The sequence below is a fragment of the Monodon monoceros genome, unplaced genomic scaffold (genome assembly GCF_005190385.1).
Source record: "Monodon monoceros isolate NGI ecotype Baffin Bay Population unplaced genomic scaffold, NGI_Narwhal_1 Super_Scaffold_22, whole genome shotgun sequence".
Taxonomy (NCBI): Eukaryota; Metazoa; Chordata; class Mammalia; order Artiodactyla; family Monodontidae; genus Monodon; species Monodon monoceros.
The window spans coordinates 14,214,821-14,226,179 of NW_021703779.1; the positions used below are offsets into that span (position 1 = coordinate 14,214,821).

The window sequence follows — 11,359 nt, forward strand, 5'->3', positions numbered from 1 at the left end:
CTTTGGTCTTTTTTTTTTTTGGTACGCGGGCCCCTCACTGTTGTGGCCTCTCCCGTTGCGGAGCACAGGCTTCCGGACGCGCAGGCTCAGCGGCCATGGCTCACGGGCCCAGCCACTCTGCGGCATGTGGGATCTTCCCGGACCGGGGCACGAACCCGCGTCCCCTGCATCGGCAGGCGGACTCTCAACCACTGCGCCACCAGGGAAGCCCAGCTTTGGTTCTTTTTAAGAAACATGACGGGGAATTTCATTTTGTCACCCCAGAACCACGTTAATTGGTGTCTGTAGCTATGTGTGCAGAAGGCAGGTGGCGGGACGTTGGGAGGTGTTGAAGAAACTGAACATGTTCAAGAGGTGACCCAACAAGTGGCTCAAAAGACTTAAATTTGTTGATTTGTTGTATCCGGTAACCTAACTTGTATTCAGTTGGGTTACATAAATCCTGCTTTTTCCTCTTTGCAGAAAACTGTGCGAGATAAAGAGTACAAGGCCTTTCACATAAAACTGGAACGGCTGGAGAAGCTGTGCCGGGCCCTGCAGACGGAGAGGAACGAGCTCAGTGAGAAGGTCGAGGTGCTGAAGGAGCAGGTCTCGGGGAGGGCGGCGGGCGGGGGCCCAGCGCCGCCCGGGGCCCAGCCCTGCGCTGCCCCGGCTTCTGCCGGGGAGCCCAGCGCCGCCTGGCAAATCACTGCCCGTGTCAGCCCGGAGGCTGAGTCCCTGGGTGCTGGGCCCAGCATCGAGTCAGTTGACTGAGATCAAGTATGATCACTGTATCGAGAGCTCTATTTTGTGTATAACTTTCTCTGTTAGTAGTAACTTGGTTTTGTGGTTAAAATTTTCTTACTTTTTCTACCATATCTGTATTTTCTTAGAACTACTGGACTTATGTGGTACAGGAGGCTGCTTGGCAGGTTTGAATAGTTTTACTCTCTACATTTTCCTCAGCTGTGTTGCACATCTGCCTCTTTCCCCTTCATCGGAATGCATGTGCTCATTGCCTTTCTCCCTCTCCCCTGCTGCTTGCACAGAATTGTCCGAATTAAAATGTCACTCACCAGGGCTGACCATTACAAGGGAACTTTGTTCTGATAACGGTTCCCCACCCCCACCCCCGCCCCGCGGCTTGTGGGATCTTCGTTCCCTGACGAGGGATTGAACCAGTCCTAACCACTGGACCGCCAGGGAAGTCCCTGATAATGGTTCCTGATGTGAAAACAATACTCGTTTAAACATCCCGCCCCTCCCGCAATTAATATTACTCAAAGAAAAATATCAAGATGATTAGGTATTTGTCTAATAGCCCATTTTAAATGCCAAGTAAAAATAAAACTCTAGGCTTGGGTCAGAAACAAGCATAGCATATTTGATTCAAATTAGCTTTTTGATATTTATATCACTTGACAAATTGAGGTGGCTGCAAGCCTAGACTTGGTTTTGGCAGAATATGTACATAAAGGTGTAACTTTTAAACAAAGTAGTATATACAGGCAAATCCTTGGAGAGACAGGGCTAACGTTTATATGATTAAAAACAGTCCCACCACTGTTTTCAGGATAGAAGCAGTATCTGAATTTGGACCACCTGGATGCCCGCTGGGTGGGGAGCCTGGTGGTTTGTTTGCTTTTCACTTGGGACTTGGGTGCGCATCCTCCACTTCCCACGGAGAGCTGCCACTGACAGTCCTTTGTCAGTCAGTGTAAGACGATGAGGATAAAATCATGTGTAGCTTTCCTTAAGCGGAAGTCCCTCCACTACCTTCTGGCTGCTTGAAAGTTGGTGTCCAACTGTTCCGACAGTCCAAACAGCACCGTTCTCCAGGGTTTTTTAAAGGGAATTTTAATTATGATCATGCCAACTGAATGAAACTGATTCCATTTCTAAAACAAAGACTGGAACCAGCATTTTTAACTTTGAGGAAACTTGGCAGAGAGTAGCCAGGATCTATCTATTACTTATGCTTTCAGTCTGTTTCTGCCCCTTTTCTTAGAGTTTTTTTGGGTTTTTTTTTTTAGTAAAAACCAGTATTATCAAGGTGTCTACACTTGGAATGGGGGACTTCGGAAATGCAGCACATCACTTTTGGATTTGCTCTCTAACTTCCTTTGTTCTTCACAGTGTCACGTGGTCGAGTTTATACACATCATTAACCAGGCTGCACTGATGAGAGTTTTGACTTTGTCCCTGGTATAATTTGCATTGAAATACTTTATGAAATAAAAAGGCTCTATTAGAACTGATGTTAGCACATTCCACTGAGCAAAACTATCAAACTGACACTTTTATATTGCTTACTGGACCGAATAAACTCCCTTCTGTCCAGTTAAAAGGGTTTTCTCTTTGTTAAAGTTTTATTTGTCCTGTCATGTTCATGGTCTAAACTGGGTTGAAGAATTGAAAACTGTCCAATAGATAGGCAACAGCGCCTGGAGTGGCGGATTATATCTAAGCTTCCGCCATCAGTCATGTTAATCAAAGGGCCAGACAGTGAAGGAAAAGAAACCCACAAAGTTGGTTATCTAATTACTGTGCAAATGAGTCGGAAGCAAAAACAAACACATCCTCCTCCAGCAGCCTTTTATAGATACCCCCTTCGGTTACTAAATGAAATATTGGACTCATTTCCCTGAGAGGAAATGGAGGTATACATCAGAAATACACTCTACTGTAAAATTGGTACTAATGATCCCATTTCACAAGCGCTCTGCTGGATGTACAGCTCTTACCATCTTAAGCCATTTGTGTAGCCCGCCACGTTTCTTTGTGGTGCTTGTCCTGTGTGGAAGGTTGTAACGGACCTGTTGCGTATTTTCAAGGGCTTTGTAAAGCGACATGATTTACAGTACTTGGCCTGCTGCTTTTGGCTTACTGTGTATTTTTAGCTAGATGCTCTCGTGGTGTTTAAAGGACATGGATTCTCTCTGGGGTGCATTTGGTATCCTTTCAGAATCTCTCCTTCCATTACCCTGTGAATAAATACAAACGGGACCCTCTGAGAAGGACACGCTCCTAAAGCAATCACCTCGCCAGCCCAGTGTTGTGGCTTTGTAGCACACCCTGTTTCTACCACATTCTAGAACACTGTAATGCTACTAAGGCTGGCCCAGGAAAAATTGAAATGTCAAATTTGCTTCAACTGCATTTGCTGCACCATCATGGAATCTTGATGTATATTATTTATAGTGGCAGGAGACTCCAAGGAGTAGAGAAAACTTGGGTCTTGGATAATGGACCATTTCATCCTCAGACTTGTAGGAGTACATTTCTTGGTCTTGAGACCAGTATTTTTTAGTTATGTATGCAACTGCCTTTACTACACCTGGTTATCAATTCAATTCTCAGGTGTTGCAGAAAAATCTACCTCTTTCAGACTGTAGATGGAAATAACTGTGAAAAAATGATGCAGATATCTTCTAGTTTGTGCTAAACACACTGCTTTATTTTTACAGCCCACGTCTTTCATGAGGATACGAATTGTTAAGAGGCAGTCTTGTTTTGCTTTTCAAAGACATTTTGTAGAGATTTTTCACTAATGTGAATCTGATTTTATCTACTCAATTCTGTATAGATTAAGTAAATATGTATGATAAACTTAACAGCTTCTGTGTATTCTTTTGTTGCCCATGTGACCTTAATGCCGATCAAGTGCAAAGACAGTTGTAGATACTGTTCCTTGTGCCTTAAAAAACAGTTTCATTATTGTATGATTCAAGAAAGAAGATGGGGAACCAGCCACTCCGATTGGGTGACAGAAGACGAGTTTTATGTAGCCAGACCCTTTTTTTAACCTCTAAAATAGAGGACTAGGAAAACTCTGTAGTTGCTGTCAGAGCTTCAAATCTACAAGGACTGGATTTCTTCAGTTTGGGCGCTCTTAGCACATTCCAGGGTGTACCTATCTCAACAGCAGGAGAGTAGGTATGTACACAGGGGCACATAGGAAAAGACCTTATTTGATGGTGAACAAAAAGTATTTAAGCACGTATAGTCAAATATACGAAGGAATTGGCAAACTTTTCCTGTAAGTAAGTCAGTCAGGTAAGTCAGCAAGTATTTTAGGATTACTGTGGTTGTTTCAACAAACAACCTTTAAAAATCAATGTAGAGAATTCCCTGGCTGGCCAGTGGTTAGGACTCTACGCTTTCACTGCCTGGGGCCCAGGTTCAGTCCCTGGTCAGGGAATGTGCAGTGCGACTGACTGACTGACTCACTCACTCAATAAAATGCTTAAAAAAATATTTCTTTAAAAAAATCAATGTGAAAACCATCCCTAGCTGGCAGGCCTCACAGAAGAGGTTGAGGGCCAAGCTGCAGGCCAGTCTGTCCCCTTTGCTCACCTGCCACACAAGCTTTTCTTTCTTGGGGAGAAATCTCGTGTTCGTTTAAAGCTGCCCAAGTTGAGGCAGAAATAGCATATGGGTCAAATGACATTAAGTTTTAGGTAGTTCTAGATTCACCAATCAAGCACAAAATACACCTAACTTCTCCCCACGTCTGCATAGGATACCATCGCGTACCTTGGAAAGAAATTCAGGTAGTTCTCAGCATGTATACCCTGACAGCCTCCTCATGAAGGGACATACATAGATCCATCCATACACACACACACACACCCCCAACCCAGGTTCTAAAAGAATAAAACAAAGTTTATTTTAAAACTTTATTTCTGCAAAGCCAATCAAGAAGTGTTGGAGGGAAAAAGTGTAAAAGTTAATTATTCTTGCATATTTAGGAAGAGCAAGCACTTAGTTTGAGAAAACAAGGACTTAAAATAGTTGAATCAAAGGCAGTACCCTGCTACTGTATTTTAAAACAATGGCTGATGATCTTTCTTAAGCAACATTCCTTTCTTCCCTAAAAGCTACAATATGATACAGTACGCAATAGCTCACTTGAAAAGTGCTAGGATCAGAAGGTAAAGAACGCCATATGCCACCCCACTTAGACTTTCTACTATACAATGCCATTTTGGCGCTTGATAAATCAAGCATTTGTGTAGCATTACATTCAATAGAAACGTTTCTCATACTTTGGGTTTAAGATCCTTGCCCCTCCAGTTCCGATGTTGTGACATCTGACTCTTCATCATTGTAAATATTTTCAGCCTGGAGACAACCAAATAAAATCAGAGGTAAAACTCCCCAAAGATTTTACAAGACTATCTAAAAATAGCATTCACTAGTTCTATCCAGATTTTAGCTGTCACCGGCCAGCGTGATTTAGTGCTGGAAATTAAATGTGGACACATTTTGGAGTAAACTTAGTTTCCTTTTTGTTTTACCCCCAAAGACCAATAAATTTCATGAGGAAAAGGCACGCCAGTGTTCTCAAAAATTATTTGCCAGCATGTAACTCCACACACACACCTAGCTGCCCATGCACTACTACTTATTTCAGTTATCCATAAAAGGTGTTTTCCAAAAGCATTTCAGACACTTCGACGGAGTGATAGCCCTGAAGTGCTTAGTGCGCATCACCACAGAACTCAGTATCTCAGTGTGAACGCACTGATGTTTCCTCCCGTATCCTTCATGCCTACGACACATCAGACACTGGACATGGAGCAGTGATGCCAAGAGCCCAGCTGATAAAGGGCGTAACGATCATGAAAATCGGAGCAGGTGCTATGTCTACATCAACATGTGCACAGATTTCTCCCAACCCAACAGGTGCATATTGAACTAAAGACTGCTGTTAAAATGGAAAAAGGTCTTTTAAGACTTTCTATAAATATTTGATATAATATGTACCTAAATGTTTGATATATGTCTATTACATTGTATCATTAGTAAAATCTCTCCAAGATAGTCACTGAGGAAAAATAAATACTTTAGGCTCACCATCTGCCATATCTGCATGATGTTATCCTCGGACACCGAGCAAATGACCCAAGGCTCATTGGGGTTCCAACTAAAATCTGATATCTTGGCGGTGTGTCCTCCATGAATAAACTGTTAATAAGAAGAAAAAAAGCCTTGGTTTCATATCTCATGTTGGAAGTTAGTTTTTAGAGCATCAGTCTTGTAACGGGTCGCTGAACTGCAGTTTGGAGTGAGGGTGGTACAGGCTTAGTAAGCCAGCCCTCCACCACTCTTGATTTTGGCAACTTCCAAACCCTTCAAAAAAGGTGATAGGATAGTACAACGAACGCCTGGATAACCATCACCTAGGTTCCCCAAATACTATTTCGTTAACACACCACCTGCTGAGCCACCACAAAGTTGCAGACAGCACACCTAACCCCTAAATACTTCAGCCTGCATCACCGAAAACAAAGGACATTTTCCTTCACGACCACAGTGCCATTTCCATAGCTAATATAATTAACACTAAAATTCTGCCTCATTAGCAAATACATAGATAAAAATATTCAAGGTCATACATTTCCAGGATGTCTTATGTTATACATACTCTCCTAAAACTGGCCCACCTGGAGTCTCCTGGTTCTTCTGTGGCCCCCTGAAGGATCCCCTTCTCCCCCTTACTAATGGAAAGGCATACTTCTCAGCCATCCTTCAATCTCTCCAAGGCACACTGCCCCAAGGCTGGGGGAAAAAAAGAATTCTTGGGACTCCAGAAGGTCCTTTAACCTCCCCCATAAGACCTAAACCGAGGTATTTGCTAAGAAATGCTGAAGGGGGCAGTCTTACTTCCTGCACTGGGCTTTATTTATCTTAGAATTAAGATTCAGAAGAAACAGTTCTTGGGACTTCCTTGCTGGTCCAGTGGTTAAGACTCCGTGCTTCCACTGCAGGGGGCGCAGGTTCGAGCCCGGGTCAGGGAACTAAGATCCCACGTGCCACGCAGCGCAGCCAAAAAAAAAAAGAGGACTTCCCTGGTGGCACAGTGGTTACGAATCCGCTTGCCAATGCAGGGGACACAGGTTCGAGCCCTGGTCTGGGAAGATCCCATGTGCCGCGGAGCAACTAAACCCGTGCACCACAACTACTGAGCCTGTGGTCTAAAGCCCATGCTCTGCAACAAGAAGCCCACACACCACAACAAAGAGTAGCCCCTGCTCACTGCAACTAGAGAAAAAGCCTGCGCACAGCAACCAAGACCCAGTGTAGCCAAAAAAAAAAAAATTAAAATTAAAAAAAAGAAGAAACAATTTTCACGTGGAGAATATGAATACTTTGTTATGAACTGGTAAGTCACCCTTCCTGACAGAAAGTCAGATTTGACTTTAGTTTGACAGTGAGGTCTATCTCCACCAATTAGGTTATATGCAATGTAACTATTTTACCTAGTATAAGATGGGATAAACAGCTTTTAAATATAGTCATAAAGGGGACATAAGTGAAAATCCTTTCAGACCACAGGCTTGGAATATATACAGGAGTCATTAAATCAAGACATTGTTATATTTAAATTCTTGTTAGTATCCAGTTTACTACACTTAAATGTCCCTTGATTTCAGACTCTCATGAAAAAGGAAGCAAAATACTAGTGGATTTTGTCAAGGCCCATGAAACTGTTACAGAGACATTGTACAAATACATTGTCCTCTCCCTGCAATATCAAAAACTAGCAGGAAACCTTAAAAACATTATACACTAAGTGCAAGGATCAGTCACAAAAGACCACATACTGCATGATTCCTGTCATATGAAACATCCAGAACAGGCAGATCTAGAGAGATAGAAAGTAGATTAGTGGTAGCCAGGGGCTCACAAAAGAAGACTGGGAAGTGATGGTTAAAGGGTACAATTTCTTTTTGAGGTAAAAAAAATAATTCTGAAATTGACTTGTGATGGATGTCCAACTCTATGAACATAGTAAAAATCACTGAAGTGTATACTTCAGTGAACTGTATGATCTGTAAATTATATCTCAGTAAGCGTTAAATAAAAAAAGAAAAAAGTAAAAATGGTTGGTAGCAACACCTTAGCTAAAAAAAGACTTAAAAAATTTACGAGGCCCTGCATCACAAAACAGACTTCTCAAATTAAGACACCCAATACAGAATACAGCATTTAGATGCTGTCATCTGTCTATGGTAGCACTTTGAGAAATACTATAAGCAGCAGAAGTATTAACACTGAACATGCTAGTACGTCAGGCGCGGTAACACACAGGGCAAGGAGTAAGGGGGTCTCGGATGTCCATACTATGTGGCATCTAGTGAACATCTTCTGTGTGCAGGGCTCATCCTCAATGGCCTTCTTTACCTTTTAAAAGTGGTGGGCAAAGCCCAAGCATTCCAAAAATTAGTACTGGCCTAAGAGCTAAATATACATTACAGAGAAACGAGTGATTATCTGCCAAATGACTGGTGGAGATAAATGTTGAATTCAGAGTGAGGACAAAGAACCATTACCAAGTCTGGCAATGATTCATAGAAAAGTGACCTGAAGTGTACAATGAAGGACTCAGAGTCAGGAAGGATGAGGACAGATACCACCATGCAAACCTTCAAAGGGCCAAGGAGATGCCAAGATAATTTAATTAGGAATGGGAGGAAGATGGTGGGCACTGTTGGCATCAACAAGATCGAGGAAGCATTCATTTTTCTGAGCAGGGAACTTAATCAGGTCATTAAGTTTTTCCATACTGTTAGAAAGTGTTAAGTATTGCTAATTGAATATCAATGCCCCTCACCCCCAAACCCTCAGAAACATCATAATTGAGAGAATCAGTGAGAAATTATTATACACTATTTTCCAGGAGCCTAAATTATTCTTAGTGAAACATTGGTAAAACCTACTGGGCTCTATTTACTATTTTCAATAAATGTCAAAACTCTATCACAATAACCTCCAAGGCCTCCAATTTGAAATCATCTTCAAGAGCTAGAATTTGAAGTTCTTGACTCATTTTCCAGATACATGAAACAATGACAAATAGTCCAATCTGCATATGACATTTCATCTTGCATTAAGAAAAGCCAATATATATATACCAGGAGCTCTGGAGGCCCATCTTCCGCATCTTCTGCTGATTGTTCTTCTCCAATTTTGCTATTGAGAAAGAACACAATGCCTTCATTACTGAAATTCTTCTAGCATCAATGTTTGCAAAGCCAGCATCAGCCCACAAATCCCATCCTAAAACACACACTCTAAAAGCAACTTACTTCTCTAGTGTTATCGGTTAGTTTTTGTATTAATTATTTGGTGGGAGGGTGTGGTGCTTACTTCCTGGAAATGGTAATAAGAGCAGTTCATAACTGAAGCTGAAGAATAGTAATTATTGTTAATAAATATTAACTTAAAATTCATTCAATATTTTAACTGAGGTGTTTCCTGCATTAGGATTAAAAGGTGAAAAGAATATAAAATATCTACAGAAGAACTGATGCCCAGTCCCTACACTTCACTCTTAAAGCCTTTTTCATCCCAGGAGTGAAATACAATTACACATCAGTACTGTAGATGTGTCTAAAGATATAACAACAAAACAACTTTAACTATGGAATATATAAGCCAAGGAAAGGTTAAGTTTTAATTTTTTCTTATCTTAAAAACGTCAATTTGTAGAATTTGCTGCCAGCAGTTCCAAGAGTGAAATCACTCGTTACACACCAATCAGCCCTGATACCTAGGTACACAGGTGGACTTTGCTAGTAATAGCTGCTAAAAAAAAAATACAGCCAAAATACACAACTTTCCATGTGCTAGACTTTTTCTTTCCAATAAAGCTAATCAAACAAGCCAAACACATGGGACTGCTAGACAATTATGTTTCTCCTCCCACTGTCAGGAGTACAATTGCTAACATCGACCATTTTAATCCATAATTTTATCTAATGTATTCTTTTAATAGCAAGCAAGACATGAATAAACTTTAAGAAGAAATTATACAATGCCTGCAAATTTATTTACGGCACCCCTAAAGACAATCCAGTTGCCGGGACATCAGACTTTCAAACCTTGCTGCACCAGTTCATACAACACTGTAGTTTTTGTTTAAGGTTTCTAATTTTACTACTAAAATTGTTTTTCAAGTTAAAAAAAATCACTCAAATGTCTGTTTTAAAGATTCTCTACATTTTCAAGCATCTATCACAGCCAGAGTTTGTTCCATAAGAACACAGAACATTAGATGTTTAGCAGTTTTACAACACAAGCATTTTATTCTGCAGTGTCTCTATTCCATACACTGAAAAGTGGGTCTACTGTCTCTGTAAGTAAGGCAGCCTTGACTAAAAACTTGGTCCACTTCAAAGCAATACAGGTAGGAAAGAAGTTATTTTCAGGAATTTAATGATTTAAATTTGAGATAAGGACATCTTACAGAGATGTATGTAACGGAACATTATTAATGGCTCTAAAGGCTCAAAAAAAGCAAAGGAGTCTGAAATTCTTGCAACAGCAACTCTGCAGTCAAGGAACTTTAAGAATTGGGAGCAACTCTTTACACAATGAGCGCCCAGAAGAACTTAAGATCTCTGACAGCACGGGCTATGCTTATCCTGTTCCCAAGTTTACCCCAGCAGTTACACAACCCACAGCGGGAGCTCATACCTGCGAAGAGAACCAATGAAAGCACAGAAGAGCAAATGGTAAAAAAACTGAGAAAGACTAGTCCTGCAGGTGTAAGTGTGACCCAAGGAGACATGAACAGCTAATGTCTTTACCACATTCTACAGCAGAAGTGCTTTCAATGCCATCATTTTGATGTTGAAACACACATGCACCCCGCCCCCTGACTTCAGTCCTAATTATCAATAGAAAAACAAAACTCACATATGCATAAATTTACTTTACAGTCCATTTGCTGATTCACTTCTATTTTATGGAACAAAGACTCTTCAGGAAGGTACTTAAAATTAATATTAGACTTATTAAACTGGGGTTAGCAAATTGCTCTTCTAGTTTATGAATTACTACATAATCTGCCAGATTAGCATACTTATGCAATTTCCTGTCACCAGATACTGAGTTACCTTAAATCCCACACGTTCAGGCGGCGATCAGTACCACTTGAAGCCAGAATAGTTTCGTTATGTGGAGACCAGTGGACCTAGCAATACATATTTGAAAATGTAAAGAATCATCCGTTCCTAAGTTTGTGGATATTGTTCTAATCCCTGACATTTTCCCATTTCGTGTTCTATACCCTCTCCTTGGCCTACAAGCCCTCACCCTCTTTGTCCTGTCCCTTCAGGTACTCTTTTTTTTTCTTCTTCTTTATTGGAGTACAATTGCTTTACAATGGTGTGCCAGTTTCTGCTTTATAACAAAGTAAATCAGTTATACATATACATATGTTCCCATATCTCTTCCCTCTTGCGTCTCCCTCCCTCCCACCCTCCCTATCCCACCCCTCCTGGCGGTCACAAAGCACCGAGCTGATCTCCCTGTGCTACGCAGCTGCTTCCCACTAGCTATCTGTTTTACGTTTGGTAGTGTATATATG

General features: G+C 41.2%; 2 protein-coding genes across 2 annotated transcripts in view; one reads left to right on the plus strand and one right to left on the minus strand.

Moving 5' to 3' along the window:
• TXLNG (taxilin gamma) overlaps nucleotides 1–3,576 on the plus strand; it is a 53,262-nt gene extending 49,686 nt beyond the window's left edge. Inside the window, exon 10 of the mRNA XM_029241012.1 lies at nucleotides 463–3,576. Coding sequence (XP_029096845.1) covers nucleotides 463–753 — 291 coding nt within the window. The 3' untranslated portion in view covers nucleotides 754–3,576. The remainder of the gene's footprint in view (nucleotides 1–462) is intronic.
• Nucleotides 3,577–4,644: 1,068 nt separating this feature from the next.
• RBBP7 (RB binding protein 7, chromatin remodeling factor) overlaps nucleotides 4,645–11,359 on the minus strand; it is a 25,898-nt gene continuing 19,183 nt past the window's right edge. Inside the window, exons 9-12 of the mRNA XM_029241203.1 lie at nucleotides 10,887–10,963; nucleotides 8,901–8,958; nucleotides 5,839–5,949; nucleotides 4,645–5,103 (exon numbers count right to left, since the gene is read on the minus strand). Coding sequence (XP_029097036.1) covers nucleotides 5,035–5,103; nucleotides 5,839–5,949; nucleotides 8,901–8,958; nucleotides 10,887–10,963 — 315 coding nt within the window. The 3' untranslated portion in view covers nucleotides 4,645–5,034. The remainder of the gene's footprint in view (nucleotides 5,104–5,838; nucleotides 5,950–8,900; nucleotides 8,959–10,886; nucleotides 10,964–11,359) is intronic.